At 42.8% G+C, this 24,622-nt stretch overlaps 1 protein-coding gene across 3 annotated transcripts in view; it reads left to right on the top strand.

Moving 5' to 3' along the window:
• Positions 1 to 24,622, top strand: part of FSTL4 (follistatin like 4) — a 236,718-nt gene that overhangs the window by 68,817 nt on the left and 143,279 nt on the right. For all 3 annotated transcript variants that reach the window (XM_040604821.1, XM_040604819.1, XM_040604820.1), the window contains exon 4: positions 5,498 to 5,746. In XM_040604821.1, coding sequence (XP_040460755.1) covers positions 5,498 to 5,746 — 249 coding nt within the window. The remainder of the gene's footprint in view (positions 1 to 5,497; positions 5,747 to 24,622) is intronic.

Raw genomic sequence — 24,622 nt, 5'->3', positions numbered from 1 at the left:
ACTGTTGAGTGTTTCCTTGGCCTTATTTGCAGAATAACTGCACACTGTTGCTATGAGCAATTCCACTAGGGTTGTATTTGATACTAAACTGCAGAGATTAAGCAGTTCCCCTGGTGCTGGTGTTACCAATGTAACTATTTTTTGCAGTACTCCTTTCCAGAATAATGTTTCTTTTTGGTGTTTGTTTTGTTTGTTGAACTCTGCAAGAGGCCTCTTGAAACAATGTAACCATCTGGGAAAGTTTGTTTGTTTTGGTTTGGAGGAGGCTTTCTACAGCATCCTGTCTCTTGTTTTGTCTAGAGTATCTAATTAAATGAAAGTGACTGAACTCCTCTTCCCAGGTGCTGTGTCCCTCTCGATCCTGCTCAGAGATGTGCACACACATACACACAGGGAGTAACCTCCTGCATCTTGAAAGGAAGTAGTTTGCATTTGTAGCAGAAATGTATGTTTGAAACATCTCATTTTCTGTATTATTCTCTAGGATAAATCACCATTTTTGCTTTATAAAAATAATAAATTATAGCACCAAAGGCTAGTAACAGAGATAATGAATGCACTATTACCATGCCCCTATTCCAGGTGATTTACTATAGCTTTTCTGCCTCTCCATTTTCATAACAGGCATGCAATGAAAAACTGAGAAGCTCCTAGAGCAGATTATTATGAAATTCCTGCTTTATGTTTCCTTTCTTATTTTATTGTGGTAGTAATGATGTATGTAGCACATGCATTTGCTAACTGAACAGAAGCTGGGTTCAATAGTCATGCATCTGAACTTTTGTTACTTCCAGCTGTGGGTCGTTCGTGATGTGTCTTAAAGGCTTGCTGGGGAAGGGAGGTGTAAGGCGCCGTGCTGCAGCATCTGGCTTCCTGTAGTCAGCAAAAGCAAAGTTGTGGCAAGTCAAGTGTATGGGAAGCGTCCAGTCATGTGTAAACATAACCTGGGAATGTGAATAGATGTGTGTGAAGATCTTGAAGACACAAACCTGCGTGTGTATGCATTGTATGTATATATCTGCAGTACTGGCAATGTATATTTTTCAGCAGTAAATAGTGCTTACAGGTGTGACGTTTCAGGCTGTAGAAAGTTATTTAATGAGGGAAAGGAAAAGTGTTGGGGGGGGGGGAAGTGATGTCAAGATGCTGGATGAGTAGCTTGTGACTTACTGCTCACCAGTTTACCTAATGGAAGTAAAAAAGCTTAGAGACGGAATATTTTTGTCAGGCTGTAGAGGGTCTGATTTTATTTTTATTTTGTTACAACACTTGCAAAGTGCAGCATTGCCTTTGAATGACGTGGTGTAGAAGCTTCCAGTTTCAGTTATACCAATCTCCAGTGCCCCAAAGTTTCCAGTTTGGGCGCTAGTCCTGATGAAACATCTAAACTTTTTCCTGCAGCAATAAAACTCAATGTCCAGCTGCCTGCAGGAGCTCACTGTTACTTGAAGGCAAACTGACTTTTTACATGTAAATGTAGTAATTTACATTTCTGCAGCATATAAGCAACTTTTTATGAGTAGCAATATGATAGAGCTGTTCCGTTGTTGATTTTGCTGTGTGTGTTGTGGGTTTGGTTGGTCTGAACTAAAGTCAGGGCTTGTCATGAACCCAGCCTTCCGCTGGACTCTTTGGAAGTTTTGCTGAAGTAAGGAACAGAGTCTTATTTGGGAGTAAAAGAGGGGAAAAAAAAAAAAAGTATGTGAGCCTTAGTCTGATGTGTAACATGTTTAGTGGCATGTAAAAGGTAGATGAGGTCTCTGTCTTTATGAATTAACAAGCAACCAGAGAATGCGTATTCTCCAATGTGGTAATAAACATCTTCATTTTCTTATCAAATCCTTGCTTTGAGATGAAGGCAGCCTCATAACCAGCCTTATGAAATTCCTGGTCGGTTATTGTACTGCCTGCACCAAGTTTTTGTCAGTTTTCCACTGGAATTCCAAATTTCTCAGGGGCAGACAGAAACCAATTTGAGAAGTCACAGTGTGTTCGTGGGTGCATGCAAATGCGCTTCCTCTCCCCATCCTTCTGGCTTTAATACAATATAACATCTCAGACCAGCCATCTTGGGTAAGCTTAATTAGTGTTGAAAAGTGGCTTGTTTTGCAAGATGATCAGTTTTTAACCTAAGTAAATTACTTTCTTTGTGACTAATAAATTAAATAAATTATGCCTTTTGCCATGCAGTACAGCCGGGCTTGTAAATACTGTGAGCAGTGAGTTGGTAGTTGCACTTGATTACTTTTCCCATTTCTGTTTTTAACAATCCTTGTAAGGGTGGGGAGCTCAATCACTTTTAACAATGTGACCCCAAAAACCCAGTGGCGGACGTGTTTGATGCCACTGAGCTACGTGCTGGTGTCCTTCCCGGCTCAGGTGCCTGCCCAAGGGATCAACTGGAGCAGGTGCCTTGATGCAGTTGAGGAAAGTCCCTTTCTGTGGTGCTGCTCTAAATTTATTAATAACCTGGATAAAGATAAGAGTGCTTTTGCAGTTAAAAACCTTCTTTCCTCTCCGTTTTTGTTGGCTCTGTTCTGTTTTGCATCCTGTTACAGTCCTTCCTGGATGGAGGGTCCATCTGTACAGTTAAGTGTGCTTGTGGGGTGCTTTAGTTCTTCAAAGGATTATGCAAATAGTAATTGAATTAAAGAGCTGCTATCAACATGATCAGATTCTGGCAAAGGCACCCCATGTTAACACTCTGCTTGCAGACACACAAATTTCAGAGGATTGGGACTAGTAGAAGCACACCAGGATTCCCGAATAAGTGAATCTTTCCTTTCTGGCTGTTTGTAGGGGGTATCCTTCCTACCCCACTTCCTAACTGTAGTGTGATTAAACAGGAGTTCTTCATCTTGGAACGCAGAATAAACCAAACTGTGAACAAAATGACTGAGACATAAATGTAGACGGGCTTTCTGTGGTTTCTCCATAGTAACCAGGGTGGATATAGAAAAGCTGAAGTATTTTGTCTTTTTTTTTTTTTTTTTTTTTTTTTTTATAAGCTGGTGCTTGACCAAATCCTTGATGTATCATCAAAAGACTTAAAATTTCCATTGCAAGAGAAATAGTCTTTGTCTTCAGTAATGCTGAGTTTATATTAAAAATCAAAACACCAAAACTACTTGAGGCTCCAGAAGGTTTTTTGCTCGCTGCCTGCAGTAGCTGGTGGGGCAGGGTGCAGCTGTGGCCTGCCCAGATGTGACCCGATGCATTAGACCGGAGCAGCCCAGTGTGAACAAGGAGGCAGAAATAACCTTCAGCGAGAGGCATGGTGTAGTACTCGGCTGGTGCTGGGTCGGAGAGATCAATTTTTAGCGATCAAGAAAGCACAGGAAGGGCTTTGCTGTAGTTGTGTCTGAATTACATTTATATAGACTACAACAGCTCCTGAATCTTGATATTTTAAAATATCTTTAGCATCAACAGCACTCCCCAAAACATGTCTTTTGAGGCACATTGTGATGGATAAGCCAAGTGCTTGTACAGGTGCAGGTCCTGCCACCGAGAGGAGGAGGAAGAGAACAGTGCTTGACCAGGGCTTCCTCAAGCCCTGATCCTTCACGCTGCTCTGGTCTACAGCAGGCACTGCAAATGCAGTAGGCCTTGGCAGTCAGGTCTCTTGGAGATCACAAAATTTGCATTCCTGAGGACATTTTGCAGAAATTCTGGAACAATTAGTAAAGTAAATAAAGAATAGTCAGATACTCCTTCCAGGGGCTGTACTTTTTGCACTGTTCAGAGATGCTTTGACCTTCTAGTTTATTACAAGTCAAGAAAAGTCAATATTTCTTAGCTTGCCAAGTTGGAGGAATTTTAATGAGTTATTGAATCAAATAGTTAATCCTCCAATAACAGATTTTTTTTTCCCCTTTCAGATTTACCCTGATAAAAACAAAGGCTTTACAGGGACCAAGAAAAATGGGGTTTTGTAGGAACTTTTCCTTGTCTTTATGCACATGCTTTAACCCCTTGATCACTAGTAGATGAAACGTAGCTTCAACGCTGGGGCATTTCATATTGGCATAAAATACTGGGCAGGTAGGGGCTATATCAATGTTAGTGAGGAATTTAGCATGATAAAAAAGAATTGATAGATTGAAGTAGCTAGTGCTGATGCTCCTCACATCCTCCATTGCATGTGATGGGGGTGTGTCTTTGGATGAGATCTGGTGTGCTCTCTTAGGCAGAACTGTTCTGCTACTTGAAAAATCTTTGACGGGAAGAGCCCTGGATGCATTTTGGGGGATGGCGTGAAGCTACAGTTGCTGCAGGATTTGTCCTGTTGGATGCTGGAGCACATCTGGAACAGTGCTTCCACTTGAGCTTCCTCTGAAAGCTCGTGCAAACCAAAACCTCACCAAGAGCCAAACCTACATGTGGTAAATGTAGACAACAGGGATTTGCTTCAAAACTGTCCTGCTGGTCCAGACTGAGCCATGGCGTGGGTGCAGCCGGTGGCTGCTGCTGTTGGAAGGCTGCGCAAGGCTGGCAGTGGGTTGTGCACTATGAAATGTTTATTCCTGCTTTAATTATGCCTTTTGCAGCATCCCTTTGTAATTCTCAACTTTGTGTACTCCAATTAGCATAGAATAATCTAATTTCCTGAAACTCTCTTCATTGAGTATAATGGTAATTATTGCTCTGAGTAGTGGCTTGTTCGCAAGTACCCTGTCCTGTATGAATTATATAAATGTTCTGTTGTAAGCCTTTAAGTGAGGAAACTTGAGAAGCAGAAAATGTTATAATACATGGGCAACTCCCTTAGCCTTTTAATAGTATAAAAAAGCAGATAGTTCCGAATACTATATCCAATGAATTCTGAAAAGTAGTAGAAAGTTATTTTTCATTATATGTTGTTATTCAGAGTGTAGGGACAGACACTGGTGGTTGCTTTTACAGCAAGAAGCATCCGGTAATATTCCCCTGACTTCAGTGATCGTCGTTCTTGGGGGTTATTTTTTTCAAAAGCTCTCAGCAATTGCCTGTCTGAGCTTTCATTGAAACCTGTGTGAATTTTGGCCTTGGGGATGTTCTGCTGGCTCATGGAGCGGAGGGTGGTCTCTGAATGCAGATGCTGATGCAGAAGCCGAAGTGCTGTCATTTAGGGCGCTTGGCTGCCCAAAAGGAATGTGAGTTTTGTGGTTGAAGGAGTGTAGGTTTTCAGAATTACTTTCACGGCCAAAATTTGGCCACTGAAATGCTCCCACTGGATTTATTTTAGGGTCTAGTTTTGCTAAGGGCTAAAAGAACAAACAGCCCATGTCTATCACTTTTCAGTAAAGGGTTTTCAGCACGTGCTTACTGTTGTGATGAGGGAGAGGCTGGGGAGCACAGAGTTGAAGATACTCTTCAAACTGCTGCTGTCCAAAGGAGTGTGCTTTTCACCTTGCAAACCTTGTCGCTCCTCCTCCTGTATTGATTGTGCTGCTACACCAGATGAGTACAGTCTGTTAGGCAAATGTTGCTCACTGACATTTTCTGCTCTTCCCAGTGCTTTATGGGCAGGATGGCCTGCATGCATCGTGCGAGAAGAAGTACTGTGGCCGGGGGAGTAAGTGTGTGGTGAACAAGGACACCAATCAGCCCGAGTGCAAATGCGTGGAAGACTGCAAGTCCAGCTACATGCCTGTGTGTGGATCTGATGGCAAATTTTATGAAAATCATTGTCAACTGCATCGAGCCTCTTGTCTGCAGAGGAAGAAAATCTACATTATCCACAGCAAGGACTGTTTTTTCAAAGGTAGGGCATCATTAAAAATAAATACTTCTGTAGAACTTTCATCACTCATCTTACCGTAATCCTGATAAATGGCCAAATGGTATGTTTTATTTCCAAGAGATAAATTTTTCAAGGATGGTTTATTCTAGGACACTGTAGAACATAAAACCATGTTTTATGCAGCTATTAAGCCCCTGAATGTCATCACCACCCAAAATGTAATCAAAACAGGAACTGGTAAATAATTAACATCCCTGTATGCATTGTCTGCACTGTAGTTGTGCTGCTCAGTACTTTCAACCACCAGTGTAATAACTTTTTACAATCAAATTCATTTGGAAAGGCTTTGAACAAGACAAAGACTGTAAGAAAAAATATATGGTATTAACAAAAAGTTTGTTGCAAAACTGAGAAACAAAAAACTACTTAGGCAAATGACGTGGGCAAAGAAAAGGAACTGTTTAGATGAAATAAGAGGAGCAGGGAGTGGACTGCTGGAACCAAATTTTAAATAATTTTAAAGACAGTTCAAGTCAGTAGTGGGGTGTGTACATCTTCATCTGTTTTACTGGTTCAGTAGCAAATTGCATTATCATCCTTCTAACACGTCACCAAAGGGATGGAGTCCTGTGTCTTTTACATTAACATTTTGTGTGCCATGTACCATCCTGTCACAAATCAAGTAAGGATGCAGCAGCAGGAGTGTGTGATAAAATGCCAGGGAGTGGAATAAGTTGTAAATTATTTTACTTCTAATGAGAGATCTTACAAAGGCCTCACTAGACTCTATCTTGAGAACTTACTGTCAGATATGACTCCATATAACTATAGAAGGATTTGAGTGGGTTGTTGCAAATATATCCAGTGCCTTTTATGTGACCAAATATGAAAATAATTCCTTTATCTTCAGCTCATGGGACACTTGAGCCCCTGAGGAGCTTGGCTATATACAGAGCTATCCATCACAGGTTCTCGTTTACTAACGTGATGCTAGAAGAGCCTATTTAAGAAACAGGAGCCCATTCAAAGAGTATTATTAATATATCCTCGTGATACCCTTTGCAGATAGAAGAACATTATTGTCCTCATGCCTTGGAGGAGGCCTGGAGACCAAGACCAGCCCAAAATTTCCAGAGCTACCTGGGCACTGCTTTGCACAGCATCGTGAAATCTTACTTATTTTGAGGTCTGGCAGCAGATGGGAGAGAGGAGGTGGTTGGAAGGCAGACTTGGTGAATGCCAGCCGAGCTGGGTTATTTGTCACCTAGGTTTACCAAAGCAGGTCATTAGGTCTAGGACCAATGGACCATGTATGAAGTTAATCATGGGAAGGGGTCGCCTGAAGGCATATTTGGAGGGACAGCACCTGAGCAGGTTAAGGTGAAGAGGGATTTTTGCTTCTCACTGTAAAAAGGAGCATCTAAAAAGGATATTTGTGCCTTGCTCATAGTGCTGGTGTTTCTGCCTTTGGGTATTGAGTCAGATCAGGGTGCAGATCTGGCTGGGAACTGCTTCCATCCCTGAATAAGATGCAATTGGGACTGCAGCATGAGAAAACTCCCAAAGAAAGAGAAAATCTTCAGTTCTACAGGTGCTCAGCAGCCCCCTGACCCCACTTGATGGAGGGGGATTTCTCCCCCTGACTCCCCACAAAGTGTTTTCAGGTTTTTCATTCTTGTACGTAGCCCACCTTTTTTACAATGATGTTTCTGGCCAGGTTTTTATTCATCCCTTATCACATATAGTGTTAAAGAAAATGAGTTCTCATTGCAGTAATCAGTGCCTCTGCAATGGCTGTATTATACCTAATGATACAATGTCACGCTTGAATACTTTCCTGAACACACCATGAAATGATGTCAGAAAGTAGTATTTTGGTGTCCCAGTTTAGAGTAACCCTTAAACTCTTGCCATGGAGCACTGCTCAGATCTGCTTTTCAGCAGAATAACAGCTTTGTGGAAGAGAAGAAAGAAACAACTCACTTCTCTTCCTGCATAAATAAAAAAGTACTTTACACCTCTGTACACGGAGATAAAACATTGGAGAAAACCCCTTATCTTAAGAGTGGGACTCCTTAGGAATATTTGGCTTCAGCCCTTGTTTCTGCCATGTGGTTCCTGAGTAACCTTCTGTGTACCTTTTTATTTCTTTACTTTAGCCTCCTGTTTGTAAATCAAGGGCGATAGTGTTTTCTTTTAAATAGAAAATTGTAGCAAGCAATTAAGCTACAGGTTTACAAGCCCCCTTATAAATGTAACATAAAGCATAAGACTTCATGACTGGAGAAAAATCGTAAAGGCGCAAAATATTATTTCAGTTGGATATTAGGTGCACATCTGTCAGTAGGTACATACTTTCTATTTGTTTTCTATCAAGTAGATAGTTTAATTATTTGAGTACAGTTAGGCTGATGAGTGGGCTGCTTCTTGGCTTTTTGTCCTAGTTGATGTGTTCAGTTGAGACTTAAATCCCTCTGTAGAGCTGAGGGACACTGCAGATTGCATCTGTGTGCTCTGCCAGTTTACCCAGTTATCAGTGAGAAACTGGATGGCCTTAAAGTATGACAGAGATCAAATAGTCTTGATTCCACTTCAGCTGAGCTAGGTCTATCCACAGTAAACTGATAACAAAGTAAACCGCAAAGATCTTGTTTTCTTTAGTGTATTTTGGGAAATGATTTTTTTGGGTCTCCTAACATATTCATCACATGTAAAGTGCTTTGTAAACACTGTTGTATAGCCAATACTTGTGTGTGACTAGAAGCATTGCTTAATTAGTGCTACCTCACTAGCATTTCATTCTCTACTAGCATTAGGAAGAGCAGAAGAGAATGTGGCTCTGGGCAGGTGACTGATTTCTCCTTTGCCCAGCCTGGAATGAAACGGCTGCTTGAAACCTTGAGAGTCCAAGAAGTTAAAAAAAAAAATAATAAATGTGGACATTCAGATTCCCCCATGACATTACATGAAATTAATCCAGATTGCTCTCAAAGAGACATGTAAAATCACTGAAACCTGCTGGGTGAGGGTGAGCCATGCAGAGACGTGGGTGCTCTGCTGTCGGCAAACGTGGGTCCATTGCATCAGCGTCGTGTTCGTGAAAGATTTCATGGAGGGTGTCAGTCCTTGGTGTGCAGACTTTGGGCTGAGTTGGCCACCGCGCCGGAGGCTTGGGCTGGTGAATGGACGTGACATCTGAGGTGGGTGCGTGTGGAAATGTGGGTGAAGCAATGAATGGTCCCAGCAAAAGAGATTTCCCCAGGCTTTGTCCTGCACCCGCTGGTGCAGCATAGTTTCCCAGTGATGCCATGCACAAAAATACAAATGCCATCCCTTTTTCTCAGTTGACAAAGCAGATGGTAATTAGGTGGAAAACTTCACTTGAGAGTTTGGAGCCCATAGGGAAATACCGTAAAGCAGAAGTCCTACATGCAGCAGTCTCAGGAGAAATGTCACTCTTGCTCGTAGCTGTTCAGAATCTTCTTGATCTGGTTGTCTTCACTGGTATGAAACATAGTTTGGTTTTCCCTTAAGGAAAATGATCTATTTAAGATTTTGCTACTGTGTGGCTGGTGGTTTTTTGTTTTTTTTTTTTTTATATATATGTATTATTTTTTTTTCACTGTTTTGTGACCTTCCATAGTCATTTGATTTGAGTGTTGGTGATTTTGACTGGGTAATGAAATACATAAAGATAAAATGCTTTTGCTCTTTGCTGAAGAGGAGAGGAAAGAAGTTAGTCTTCCCCAAAAGCGCTCCCAATACCCATGAAAACCAGAAAGATATCTGTGCTCATAATGGCAATTGTCCCACAGATGTCCAAAATGAGCAGTTGGCCTGGAAACGTTCCTATTTGAATAAATGCCTTGGATAATGCAGCTATATCATTTTAGCGCAGTGATTTGGACTATTCTTTGCTTTCCCATAGCAATAGTCCCCTTTTTTTAACTTCTATTCATTTTTATTTACTTTTGATTTTTTTTATACCCACTTGGTCTCTTCACTCATTTTCTCTCAATATTTTGAGAGCCAAGGAAAGCTGCACATACACTACTCGATGCAGGTTTTCTTCCCTTACCTCCTTCCTTTCTCCAGAAACATTTGAGCATTGCATTTCTCTAGCAGTGTGCATACATCAGAGAAATTAATTCTGTTTAGAGCTGTGCTTTTCCATTTTCAGAATTTAGGAGTAATTTCCCCCTTCTTTCTGTCCCTTCCTCCTCTTTTCTGCAAGATCAGCAATCCTGAAGTTCCCCTGCATCAGCCAAGCCCCTGTTGGAGGAGAGCAGCCGTGTCGCTTGCCCAGGCTCATTCCCTGTTTTCTCTGGTTGTGACATCCTCCCTTTATCCAGGTGTATTGGATTTTTTAATAAAAAAACCTCCACTTTTCTTGTCGGGCTGTATAGTGGCTTTGTATTGCAACTGTTCAGATTTAGTTTGGGCTCTGGCATGAATTCAATCCAACTTAGTTGACCAAATTCTTGAACTTTCCATTATGTAAATGTACTGTACCTGTGCCAATTACTTTATTCTTTTCTCATTCTCTCTCTCTCTCTTTTTTTTTTTTTCCTCCATTCAGTCTAACTTCTACTAAAGCTCTAGTTTTATGACATCTGACAGAATTTTATGTGGAGACATGGGGCACTGTAAAAGCACGTTCACGTCTGGTATTCCAGTGCCATTCTCCTCCTTCCTCCTGTCTCTCCTGAAATGTCAGTAGCGATTTTTTCAGTAACTTGGTCTCAATGCTTAAAATATTTTTTCTTTTAAACAAATATACCGCAGTAATTTTCAGTCTCATACAAGGTCAATTCTTGCCTCTAATAACCATATTTTTGTACAGATTCTGTACAGAATTTGGAAAGAAATACCTGTGGAAAACCACCTGCCTTTCTCCTCTGTTACACACATGGTCACACTGCTGTGTTCGAGCCTTTCACTGCTGCTGGCCACAGCGTTTCGTGCCAGGAACTTTGTCTTCCAAAGCGTGGGTGCTGCTGTGCTGGGTTGTGCGTGCGTGTACACATACACGTGCAAGTGTGTATGCACACTGGAAGAGTGAGAATAATTTTTTCTCTCATGACATTTGGGCTGGAGTCCCTCTCCAGTGGGGACAGGCAGGGAGAGTTGGGGTGGTTCAGCTGGAGAGGAGAAGGCTCCGGGGAGACCTTACAGCAGCTTCCAGTGCCTAAAGGGGCTGACAAGCAAGCCAGGGAGGGACCTTTTACAAGGGCATGTAGTGATGGGACAGGGGAGGATGGCTGTAAGCTGAAAGAGGGGAGGTTTAGATGAGATGTTAGGAGGAAATCCTTCCCCGTGAGGGTGGCGAGGCGCTGGCACGGGCTGCCCAGAGCAGCTGTGGGTGCCCCATTCCTGGCAGTGCCCGAGGCCAGGCTGGACGGGGCTGGGGGCAACCTGGGCTGATGGCCGGTGTCCCTGCCTGTGGCAGGGGGTGGGACTGCGTGGTCTTCAAGGTCCCTTCCAGCCCAAACCATTCTATGAATCTGTAGCATTTACATGTGTGTAGCATAGAGAGTGGAGCCTGGTTCTGCATGGGATGAGAGTGAGAAACAAAGGGAAAAGCTGAAATGAGAAGTTCAGCCTGAATGTAAGGAGATGGTTTTCCCATGAGGACAGTTGAGCGGTGGGGCAGGCTGCCCAGGTGCCACCTTCATCTCTGGGGGCTTTCAGGATGTGGCTGGAAACAGCCCTGAGTGACCCGGTGTGACCCTGCACTAGATGTGTCCATGGGGAGACCTCTTCCAGCGTGTATCACCCCAGGGTCACTCGAGTTCATGGCCTTAAATGGCATCTTTCATTTTCAACTTGTTTATCTTTCCTCCAGTTCCAAAAAGTTTCTTTCTAATGATGGAAAATTATCATTTTCTCCATGTCGACAGAAAGTTTGCTGTGCTTGAACATAAATAAATTACAAACTTGGAAAAAAACTGTAAGTAGGCTAATAACTCATGCAACATATCATTGCAGTAATCTTGAGTAGCTATGAATTCAGCCTCAGGTGGTGGTGGTTTGTTTCCCCTTTATTTGTTGTCCATGTGCTAGTTTGGTGCTTTGTTACTTCCAGAAGTAATTTGTTCTAGAGAACAGCATTTCAAAACATCTCTGAGAAGGTGTTGAATGTTTTGCTCATTTAGTGCTTGCAAAACAGGCAAACCCGCTCTGTCGGCTGGTTTGCAGACTGCAAAGAAATCTGCTCCATTTAACACACTCTATCTTTCCAGCTGGAAAAAAAATCTGAGTGTGAACTAATGGCAGATTTCCCAGCTGGCAATTAATATTTGCCGATTTAACTTTGCAACACTGCTGACAGGCTGCTTCCGTGGCAGCGAGATGGATTCAGAGCTGTTGGGAGGCATGCAATTAATCCCTCTGGGGAGGAGGCTGGGGTCTTTGACATGTAGGTCTGGCCTATAATGATCATTTTGCTGTCCAATGTAAATATATTAGGAGTGTCAAATGTTATAAAGAGAGATAAGTGCTGTATATAATGGAGGTATGTGTTTGCTCTCAGCAGAGCTGATACAGTTCTCATATACTGAATGCTTCAGGACTCTGAATGCCAAAGGGATTCCTTACTATTCCCGTGCTGCCTTTTCAGCTCCCTCCACTCGGTCTTTTGGGGGGAGGGATCAATTTTACCTGGCTTTTCAGGCTGAATCCTCTTAAATGTGATTGACAGCTTAACTCCTTATAAACAGATTGCATCAACCTTTGGGGTAAATTATGGAAATTCCATTGATTTATGTGAGGATGCAAACATGAGACAGTCTGCTGCTAGCTTTGGTAATAGGAATTTTGTAAGAGTACGTGCATGGTCTTTAAGAATGTTTTCCATTTTAAAAGACCTTTGTTCACATTATGAAATTGGTGGAAGGGAAATCTTGGTCTTCTAAGAGCCAGCAGTGAAACTCTCCCTGATATAGTTGAGCTTTTATTGGAAATTAAATGCCAATAACAAGAGAGCATGGAAAGTTTAAGTGTAAGAAAAAGAGTCAAAATTAGAAAGGGTTCAAAGGAAGTCCTACAAAAAGTCCCCAAAGAAGAAATGCCTGTAAAATTAAAAAAAAAAAAAAAAAAAAAAAAAAAAAGTCGTGGAGACCTAATTCATATTAGTAATAAGAAGCCTTTTCTGGGAGCCTCATGGCCATAATGGTAATCCTGCACGTTCACAGGCAGGTGGGACTGGAGCACTGCAATGGACATTAAATTTGACATAGTCAATCAAAAGTGAATTATGTCCACTGTAACGCCTTGCAGTGGTGCTGTTATCTGCTTCTGCTTCGCCAAAAACAAATCTCTGTGTCCCTGATACTGCAGCTCTGCATAGACTGGTGACACATTTCAGATATGGTCAGTAAAGCTGAAATGGGGGAAAACGTACTGTGGATGAAGCTAGTGGAAAAAGTGGTGTTATCTAAAGTGATCCCTATCCAGCATTCCTGGTGGGTTTATAGCTCCAATTTGAGGCAATGGTCGTTCAGGGAGTGCAGGAGTAACTGTAATGTGGCCTTTTGTTTTTAATGTGAAATTGTGTAAAGTTTGTTTTTTACAGTGATCATGACTGAGGCCCCCATGAACAGTTTTTATTTGGTGACTGTTATCTGTTTCATCTTATTTAAGGACCAGTCTATTAATCTTCTCCAGTTGCTGGTCTTGATGTGCATGGCCATAGTATCTCTTGTAAAACCAAACGGCTTTGTATTATGTATCAAATAGCGAACAAAAAAAATTAAAGAATATTTCAGCAGTAGTATTAACATCTTATAAAATTCAGAATTGTTCTTTCAAATGTCTTTCCCTCTTATAATTCGGAGTGTGCTGGTTGAGCTGCATTCACCAGAGCCTAGAGTTAATGAGATATGCAGCCTGTCTGCCTTGCTGGAGGACCACGCCAGCATCAAGCACTGTTTGGGAGTTCCTGCTCTGCGTGAACATAAAGGAGGGTATGATGGGTGGTTAAGAAAGAGGTTTAAAGATCTGTTTACACATTGGAATATAAAAGCTCAGCCCAAAACTCCATGGCATGGAGGAAGACAATAGTAGCATGAGATGGTCTCAGTTTAAAGCAGCAAGAGTTGCAGCTTGATATTGTTGAGGGCAGAGAAATGAGATCCAGCTCGTTGTTCTTGAGGGTGGCATCTGCTCAGGCGGCTCAAAGCCTGGCACTGGTAAACCTTCAGGGCAGTCATTTCAGGAGAGCTGAGGGGTGATGATGAAGCTTCTTTTGTTGCATAGCCTTAGCAGTTGTGATGGGGAATGAAAGCAGGAGAGGACAGAGGACTGAGAATCCACGTAAAGGAAAGCAGGGACAGAGGGGTGTGCCTTGCGTTTACTGGCCGGAGTTCCTATGCAAGCTTGTGTACTGCTGCCTACAGCAGTCAGGGTGTCAGGGGATGGCTTTCTTTCATTTTTACCTGTTTTTATGTGCTGTTTGCATCCGAGACATGTTTGTTGTGATTGGATGGCAGTCTGGACTCACTGCATCCACCTCACTTCTCTGCACATCAGGATGGTATTTCTTGTACATGAATTTGTGAGCTTAAACCTTACTTAAATATTGAAGAGCCCTGTGTAGGAAACATTAAAGAAAACTTTTGCTTTTTCATTTCATTGAATTGAATACTTGCTCTCACTGTTCTATCAGCAATTTTCCAGACCACTCTAGGTGATGAATAAATTGGAGAAATGCCAGCAGAGTGGGCACAATATTATGAAGTCATGATTAAAAAGTAACACATTTACTGAGTCTCTGCATTTCTGAATCTCATAATTGTGAAAAAAGCTTGGATGCTCATAAGTTTGCCTGCTGTTTTTTCCCAAATGTTGTTAGTCTGGTAAAAGATACTGCCTTTCCTTGTAAACCCTGTGCACGTTTGAGTTCTTAGACCGTCATGGTTGCACCAACAGGACTACAACAACACCACTTTTATTCCCTCCCTCCCTCCCCCCCCCCCCCCCCCCCCCTTATGTCTTATTTCTTTTTCAACTCTTCTGTTGCTTCTGCAGTAATTCGAAGGATTTCTCATGCATCAAATGTTATGAAAGTATAATTGTGTCAAGCTCTAAGTTTCAGAATGCAGTTTCCTGAGGGGTGCTCGTGGGGAGAGGACTCTCCCTTGGGGCACACACACGGACAGCGTTTACATAGCAAAATGTCAGGCTACCGCGCTGCTGGCAAAGCACTCGCTGCCGCCTGCAGTTTTCTATTGCCTCTGACTGGAGGCGCTGGTGAAATGGGTGATCTGAGCGTACCCGAGTGTTGTGAAGGGTTGAACCCGATTCCGGATAATCTGTGGCTGCACTCAGCTTTGCATACAGACTTCTACTCAATATCCTAATGAAAGGATATTTAGATTAAAGTTTGATTTAGTTGTTTATGGGGCTGGTATCAAAAATGAACGGAATCAAACAACCTTATGGTTGGACTCGATGATCTTAAAGGTCTTTTCCAACCTAAATGATTCCATGAAGTGTCTACATCCATGGTTTTCCCAGTGTAAGGGCAGGATGACACATGGTATAGTCTACCCAAGCAATCTCAAGTGAAGTAAAACAAATATTGCATCAAGATTTCCTATTGCTGTTTAATTTAAGTGTTTTCTGTGTTGGAAAACCTTCAAATTTCAGCGCTGAACTGCAGTAATTCAGCATTATTGGAATGTTCAAGCGCTTCTGCCTAGAAGAACATCAGGTGGAAACTCAGGATGCTGGTTCAAGAGAGGGGTAATTTATGTATGTGCAAAATGTCACCTATGGAGAATATATATTAAGGCTTCATTTCCTTGTGACCACAAAGAACAAAATATTTCTCTATGCTGGGAGGTTTATGTGAGAGGAAGAGGAGGGAGCCTGGACCTTGGAGCATGGAGTTACCACATCAGATGCACAGCATGGTTAATACCGTTGCATGTAAAGAGTGTCCTATATTGTAATTTTTCTCGCAGGTTGGGGTTTCTCCCCAGGGCTGGTTGCCTTTCCCAACAGCCACTGCAGTTCTGCAAGGAACCAAGTCCCAGTCTGGTATGAAATCGCTGCTGCAAAAAAGGCCAAGTGATTTGAGCAGATTTCCTGTGAGCCATTGTTAGACTGAAAATTTAAACCAGGAATGTCATCTTTTCCTCTGATTAAAAAATGCTGGTTCTTTCAGAATTAGGTGTGTTGGCCAGTTGGTGGCCACAGGAATCGGGAGCTGAGCTCTTTAATGCTCTTGTGACACTTGCCTTCATTTCTCTAAAACAAATAAATTGTGTTCAGAGAAAAATTACTGTCTTAATTAAGGGCCACACATGTCACCATTTGAGAGGATAATGTGCAGTTTGGTGCCGGGTGACTCTCCATGGGACAGCTCCAGCTCTGCGCTGTGACAGAGGCCAGGGAAAACCTTAATTAAGTAAAAAGAAACAACAAACCCTGAGAGAGACCAAGAGATTGCTTTAAAAATAAACCAGGAAAGGTTAAAAGGTAGAGATGAGCATTAAAGATTAAGATGATGAGATCGTGATAAAGGATGCTTGCTGGAAACTGAATGGAGGAAAACAAATGCATAGAATAAATTTTAGGGCTAGGGGAGACTCAGGCAAGGAGGTTTAGAAGTGCTTTACAGATGAAAAGGACTGACACTTGAGAATAGTTGATTAAAAGCTATTCAGCACAAATGCTAATTTTTCTGGGTGCTCAGTATAAAAATCCATGGAGCAAATTGAAATTCTGAGTGCTGGGGAATACCAACAGGCTGGATACTGCAGATTCAATTAAGTGGCTGCAAGGAAAAAAGCCGGTGCCGCTTCCACCAGCCTTTGCTCCCTTCCTGCCTCTCTGCTCTAGGATTTAACAGGCACTTTTTACTAATACACTTGAGAAGGCTGAATCCTACTGGAGGTGTCGTGAAGTCAGAGCAATACTATTTAAAATAAGCACTCTGCCAGAGCTCTGCAGCATGAGGTACTGATAAAGCCCTTTGTAATTCCCTGGTTGCTTTTTTGCATATTGTGTTGAAGCTGTATTCTCGTTGGAGGCGCACGAAGTGCCAGCAGTGAGGTTATCTGCCTTCCCTTGCCCACGTGAAATGAAACTGTTCCCATGAACGTTAAAACTTGACATAGTAAGCTAATGACTGATGTGCAGATTTGGTCTGTCTGCTAGTGACTTGAAGACTCTTTGAGTAGAAACTTTTTCTTGTCTCTTTTTCTTTTTTTTGGTAAAAAGCTGAGTCACAGAGAGGAATTTCAGTCATAAACTGCATAGTTAGTTAGAAGTGCAGCCACTGCCACGTTTGTATAGGGGGTGGGTGCTGTGGTGGCAGCAGGATTTGTGCCCCATCCCTTCACCCACTGCCGATTTGGGTGGTCACTGTGCAGTACAGGGATGCGGCATCCAGCCATGGCTCATGGAGTGGCAGGTACCAATCGCCTGGCTGCTTTGTGTGAATTAGTGCCGACGCTGTCACTGGCACCTTCCTGTGGGGTCTGCTCAGCTGCTGAAGTGTACATGTGAATCCCATTACCTCTAATTGAGCGGGGATCAATTGCAAATTAAGGAGTAAGAGGAAGGTTTTCGGGTGACATTTAAGTGGGAGGCTTTTACTGATAATATTTTGCATTTTCCATCAAAGTGTCCTGGAATGCTTCACAAAGATCAGTGAATTAAACTTCACGACACCCTTGCATGCCAGGAAAATAGTAATCCACCCATTACAGGGGAAGAATTACTGTCTAGAAGAGAGCCAGTGACTTCCTCAAGGTCATAGAAATGATTGTCAGAGCCCTTGTTAAATCATCCCAAGTTTAGGCTCCCTGCCCCTGTGAAATCCTATGGCATGTGCTGTTTTTCCTATAGGTTTTGCAGGAGTGAAGGACTGGTTATGGCTGCTGAATTGCAGAATCCCTGCGCCCAAGCAGAGATGCAACAGGCTGTGGTCAGTAGGGGTGTGATTGTGGCACGTGATGTCTGTAAACATGGAGTTGTGCTGTCCTTGGCACGTAGAACAGCAAGTTCTGAAGCCCATCCAGCTGCTGTACTCGCATAAAGAGTTTTGCCCCGTGTTCAGGTTTGGAGCTCTGGAAGGGAAAGGAAATTCTGCAGTTTTGCAAATACCATCGCGGTCTCCTCATCTCGTAATGATCTTGCTGAACAAAAAAAATCGCCACAGTAATGAACGCATGTGATGGAGAAAACGACAGCTCGCTCCTCTTCTGCTCTTTCAGTTAATTCGGAGGAGGAAGGAACAGCACAACGTTGGAGTGAGGAACTTGATCGCTTGCAATTATACCTAAATGTAGCTTTCATAGTAAAAAGCATATTGGTGTGACAAATGTGAAGGCAGGCGTTGGTTTTCCTTTTGAGTGAGGGTTGTTTTCACTGCAAACAGTCTGATGGGCTGAAGAAAGGCTCACCTGTGTGAGGTTCACCATGCAAGATGTGTGGGGTTGGTCTCTTCCTGCAGTGATGGCAGTCTGTTGTCAGGGTCTCTCAGTTTACCTCTTTCCTCCTTGCTCACTTTTTGTCTGCCACACTGGCAATTTAGTTGAGAATTCAGCAAAGCAGCTTTTTTTTTTTTTTTTTTTTTTTTTTTTTTTCAGGATTAATGCAGGGAATTTTATTTTTAAAATTATTGCAGAGTAGCATCTGAAATTTTAGTGGGCTTTTATTTATTTATCCTGCTCCAGAGGGTTGTGATCAAGACGTAGCAGAGCTGAAGGGAAAGAATTCGAGCGCATCCAAAATACACGAGGGGCTTTGTTTTGCTGTTAGAGCTCAGCAAGGCTTTGCCATGGCAGCATCGCTGCAGCTTGCTGGGGTGGTGTTGTGCTGGGGTTTGGAGAGGTGGTGGTGGCCTGGTGCTGCCCTGGTTCCTCTCTGGGGGGCTTTGGGCACACACAAGGACCCTCCAATTCTGGGCACCCTTCTCCTGTGCTGGCCGGTTTCCTCACCCAAGATTTTCCAGTGGAAGCCACGGTGCCAAATGCCAGGCATTACTACAGGACTTTTTCTTCCCCCCTGTTAAATCTAGAGCAAGCCAAATAATGTGAAAACACTTGAGGTGAATATTTAGTTGTATTTTTGTATGTAAGCACTTTGGTTGTATCCATGGCCCTTCAGTTTGCTATTCATTAATATTTTAGCAAATTGGTTCCTGAATATTTGTAGAAAATGGAATTTAACTTTATATTTGCAGTTTCTTACTGTGGAAGCCCTATCTTGGTGCTCCTCCTGGAGGACCAACGTAGCCAATTAAAGCAAATCTTCTTTGGAAAGGTGATTCTCTGAACCTGCCCATGGATAAACTCAAAGACCGATGGGCAGTGGAACCAGCTGTGTGTAGATAACCCTTGCCACAGCACCTGGGTGCCTTGCAGGTAAACTGTTAGCAATAGCAAAATGTGTTGCCAGCTCAAAGGAGCCTCTGATACTTGGCCTTTTTTTGGATCAGAGCTGTACTCAGGGTCTTCTAAGGCAAAGATTTAGAAATCATTTTTCTTTTGGGGGTGTCTCATGTAATGCGAATGTTTTTGAGGGTGACTGGACTCTGGGTTCTGCTGTGTTCCTCTGGCTTGAGTTGTAAAACAGTCTAAAAGGAAATTGCCACGGTGGTATTTTCATATGGGCAATGTTTGAGTATTGATACTTGAATTTCAGAATAACATGGGGATAAACAATAAATAGTCAAGTGCCATGAATACCCACTCGGCTCAGGGACTCCCGACCTGGGAACTCGCTGTGATGAAGGCTGTCGGTGCAGGACTGCGGGGTGGGCATTACATGTTGGGTCCTTCTGGGCACGGGTTTGAGGTGCTCCTGCCCAGAGGGTAGACACCTCTGTTCACTCAATGTAGAGGATCATCTCTGTCCCAAAGACTTTCCATGGTTTAATCTGTACAAACACATCACAGTGGTGCGTGGTGAGGGAGATCTTCTTTCCTATGGGCTTGATGCAGCTCTCCATCCATGGCTTCCCATTACTTTCCCGTCTGTTCCGTACAGTGGTTATCATTACGCTTCAGCCTCCTATAGGCACGTGAGCAATGTGGCTGTTTTCTGGAGAAAATTATTCATAAGAATAGTTACACAGAAGCTGAAACCCAGGGGTCAACCTATGTGAGTGCAGCAGGTACAACTCTGATAGCATTTCGGAAGAGCTCTGCATCCAGCATGTACATGAGATTTGCAGCACATCTGGAAAACATCTGTCTTGGACTCATGATTTGGCATTGTCAAGCTTGGAGTCGTTGTGAAACAGGGCCTTGTGGAAAATGTTTAATACTTCTGGACACATTGTGTTTTGTTTTAATGGTAAAATAGCTTGTTAGGTCCAAACAAACTGGCAGAAAATCTTGCTGAAGCTGTACAGTGTGGAAGAAGTAAAAGGCTATTAAGACAAAAACCTCAGCCCCTCTGAACCCAGGAGATTTTGGCTGCAGTTTTACTGGAACAGAACTGAAAGATAATGAAGGCATTTTGTGGCCCCACACTGGCTTTCAGCTGGGTTTTATTTTACATAATGAGTTGGTGAAAATCGGAGTGCGGTTACTTTGGGCTCTCTTCAGAAATGTGAACAGGTTGCAGGCTGCAGTTTTGGGCTCGTCAGTTATAGCTAATTCCTTCGGCTCTTCTAAAGCTGAAAGGCTGGCCTCCTTGTGCTTTGCAAGAGGTGGCGGGGGCATGAGCAGCGCGTGGGGCTTCTCCAGGCACAGCGAGCCCGGGGGAGCCACTGGAATCCTGCCCTTCCTGAGCAGCTGCCTCCCAGATGCATCCCTGTTCTGGCCCAATTGGGGTTTGGGCAGATTTTAAGTCAGTTTTCACCAGTTTCTTAAGTTGATGGCTGTTTTCTAATGGATAGAAATTATTCAAAGGGCTTCCTTTTGTGTTTTCATGAACACTGTTCTCTCTCTTTTTCTCTCTTTTTTTTTCCCCTGCATTGGGCGGAGATGTTTCCATCATGTTATATGAACAGACATTAGTCTGTTTCCTAATTCTTTTCAGTTTGGTTGGAGAGCACGTGCTCTGGAACAGAGGAGGCCACGTGTATCTACTTAAGACTTCTCTACACTCACCTTTGTTTTGGAGGCTACAAAAAAGATCAAGAATTGGGGAAGTGTTTAAGAAATGCTTCGTTATCCTGTTTGATACTGTTATGGCCATGAAAGTGGATCGAGTTTGGAATGGTGTCTGGTCTGTACTGTCTTACGTACACCATTGAAAGTCTGCGGGGTAACCTAAGCTCTGGGAATGTGGTAGTATAACTTATTTTTCTTTACATTAACATGCATAAAATACTAAGAGTTATCTCAAAAGAACACTTGCCAATGGCCACCTAACTTAAGAAAGAACAGCCTTGAATCCCCAGATTTTGTCGTCTTCCTCCTCAGGCTTCAGAAAGAGCCATCATCCCCAATAAGGAGCTGGAGAACTCTGACATTTCAAAGTAATCAGGTAGAATTACTACATCTCTAGATATCTTTAACCTATATACTGACATTTCGTTCACATCATCTCATAACATTCAGTGGATCAGAAAACAGCCTAGAGCCACATCTGCAAAATGTTTCATGAAGTGTTTTGATCTGGGAATGCAAAATCTTTGGTTTTTTTTTTTTTTTTTTCCTGTGGAATGTTGTATTTCTCGTCTTTTTTTCTTTTAACTTCTGTGATTTTCCCCATTTATTTATTACTCTAATTTTCTCCTCCCTTTGGTCACCCAGCAAACATTTCCATACTCTTGGTGCCAAGTGGTAGACTGCGGTGCTCTTGGGGAGGATTTTTTTAACTAAGCTTAAACTGGAGTCAGCCCATGGAAACTGCGGAGATCCTGGCTTGGATGCCTCTTTTAGTCTTATTTCAAATGTGTGCCTGCGTGCAGGGGCCATCAGTCAGGGCACAGAGCTCAGAATTGCTGCTGGTGCCATAGCTGCCAGGAAGGAATGAGAAACCACAAATGTAAATTGGAATAATAATAAAAAAACCCACCAAGTATGGTGCAGAGTAGAGGAGAGTATCTTTTGTGTCTTTAGTGGCAGCACTGGGTTGCTCAGGCTCTTCCGCATCTGCATCCCGCAGCATTAAAAACCCACAGTGACTTTACCCAAGTTCAGAAGCATACCTGATGGCGAAATATATCCGCCATCAATAAGTTAAAAGGAAACGTGAGTAGGATTGCAAATGTTTGTTTTTTAAAAAAGAAATATTGATACTGAGTTGAAATGTAGGAAGACCATTTTGTGGGGGCCTTGAAAGTTGTATTCAAATCTTGTAGATGGCTGTAACTTGTGTCTTTTGAATGATAGAGTTGGAAAACTTTCTAAAAACTCTTGTTCTAAGGAAGGTTAAAAAAAATCTAGCTTAGTGTGTTGAAGAAAATATTTTGAACTGTTGCAGAAATAATGTTCTAACTTACAGTCTTGGGCTGAATGAGCTTCTGAGTGAGTATGTGTTGTCTAAAGCCAAGCCAAGTGAGGTTTATCCCTATCGAGACATTTCTAATACTGAATAAACAGATTTATCTACAAATTATTTCCTATGATAAGTCCCGCCTTTATATGCTGCATGAAGTTTTGTGTGTTTCTAAGGGATGTGTTAGCACCCGAATTAATCTTTTTTTAAAAAAGTTGACGCACACCACACCACACCACACCACACACCCCCCACCCCCCCCGACAACTATAAAGTGCTTAGCATTGATGTATATCTTCTACTCTGAGATCAATGGTAAATAATGTGGAGTGAGGAAACTCCTGAGCACTTTGGAAGATGTTGGTCTTAATTTTTCTTTCATTATTGCATTTGCACTTGTTACAGTATGAAAAAAACCAACCCTCTGAATGTTTCATAATAAAAAGCACAGAATAAGTAAGAAGTTAGCTGTCAATTTATTGCCTTTATATTTCCACTGGTAGTTTACAATTCTGTTTAAGGAAAGCAGGAGCTCAGTGATGAAAATCACTTATTGTCAATAAAGGCTGTTTGTAGGAGTTTAGCTCCTGTAACAGGTAGAATCTGGAAGCTTTGTTTTTTCCTCTGCATCTTAATGCTGTGAATTTTCCCCAAATTTTATTAGCAGTGAGGAGCCATGAAGATGACAGATGATCCAAATGGCTTTTTGTCAAGCCAGTGATAGGTGTGTTGCAGCTGCCCGCTCACCCTGACTCTATAAAAAGTCACTTTGCCACAGTCTTTGCTCTGTGTTGCTGATCGATACAGCAAAAGGTGCAGATAAATGGAAAAATAGATGTTGTTAGTGTAAAACAGGGAGGAGAATTGACATGCCCTTTTTTTAGACTGACTTACACTTCCCTGTATATTGTTCATGCGATAAGGGATCTGCTCAGCACTTTTGATCCAAGGGATCCGGGATCCAGTCCAGGGATCTGGCTGAGAGATGGACAGCCTGGCAGGCAGGTGGCATCAGGCATGCGGTGGAAGGCATGAAATAACAACAAAATAGGCTGTTTATTTTCTGTCTGGGCATTATCGGCCCATTTTTAGCAGACTGTTTTGAAGAAGTTATAATTAATTGGGTATTTTAATTAGCTGCTGAATAGTTCCCTACTTGATTAATCTAATTATTTATGCTTTCTTCATCCAGGGGAGAGCCTGTGTCAGTGCTGATTGCAGCCTCCTAGGTCTGTACCACTGGAAAAAATCCATGGAAACTGGCTCTCCCTTCTGCTCCCTTATTTTTATTTTCAATTCTTTGTGTGGGTTTATGCACTATATTTTTTTTCTTTGTAAATCTACTTATATGCATAAACTTGGGGAAAAAAGAAAGTTTTCCAGAGCTGAGTGCTGTGAGCCTTTGCACACTGCTATGTTGAAGCCTACCAGCAAGCTAAAAAAGTAGCTTTCTGTGCAGATTTGTACCTGCGTTGCTCTCTGCTGGAAGGCCTGAGGGCACCCGGGGACTCGTACCATGGCTGGTTTTCTGTGGATGCTATTCCCAGGTCTGGTGGTCAAATGTTCCAAGTGGTCACCAGCACAAGGAGGCAGGACAGAGTCCCCTTGCTTCTGCTGAACCGAGGAGGTGCTGAGAAGATGCCGTACTTGGGTGGAAAACCAGTCAGGGGCTGGGCCAGGATGAAAAGCTTGAGCAGCATTTTAAGACGTGCACCTTGTGCTCTTAGCAAATCTCCTTTCAGTTGTTCTTGATTTTTGAAAAGGCCTAGAGCTGCCCACAGGAGGAGTTTGAATGGCTGATCCAGGAGAAATCGGCCCGTGTGAAATGGGGGTTGGTTTTGGAGACAGGTGAGGGCTGCGGCAGAGGTGATTAGTGAGCCTGAGCACCACCACTACAGCCTGTGGTCCCAGCAGCACCGTGTCACCCTGCCCTTCCCTGCAGCCCCCCCAACACAAGCTGTGTCTCATCTTCCAGGGGGTGATGCTGTGATGCTGGGCAGAGACATCCAGCCTCGAGCAAGCCTGGGGAGAAGGTGGCGAAAAGTGGCATCCCCAACCAGCCGTGAGCTCGGGGCGGTTCTGGTCGCACCTGCAGACTCCCACAGTGCAAAGCACTTGGGCTGCGCTCCTCTACTTGTTGATATTACCATGCAGGCAAGGAAAAAAGTCTACAGAGAGCTCTCAGACAGGGGAGGCTGGGATTATAAAGCTTGTCTGGATATCTTCTGGGTATGAAAAATTAATTTAGATACTTACAGTCCTTCAGCTGAACTCTGTTCAATACGTTTTATGGTTTTATATATTGCGAAGCTCAGCAGCGTGTGATGAAATCTGCAATAATAACAAAAAAGCTTCAGCTTCCATCTAAAACTTACTTTTTGTGTACCATCCCCTGCGCTGCTGTTGTCCTGTGGAGTACAAGGATGAGTTGGGGGCGTAAGCGTTGGCTGGGCTATTTCCCAGACCGTAGGGGTGCCCTGTGGCCAGCGG

Source organism: Falco naumanni, chromosome 8 (assembly GCF_017639655.2).
Source record: "Falco naumanni isolate bFalNau1 chromosome 8, bFalNau1.pat, whole genome shotgun sequence".
NCBI lineage: Eukaryota > Metazoa > Chordata > Aves > Falconiformes > Falconidae > Falco > Falco naumanni.
This window is presented reverse-complemented; position numbering and strand designations above follow the sequence as displayed.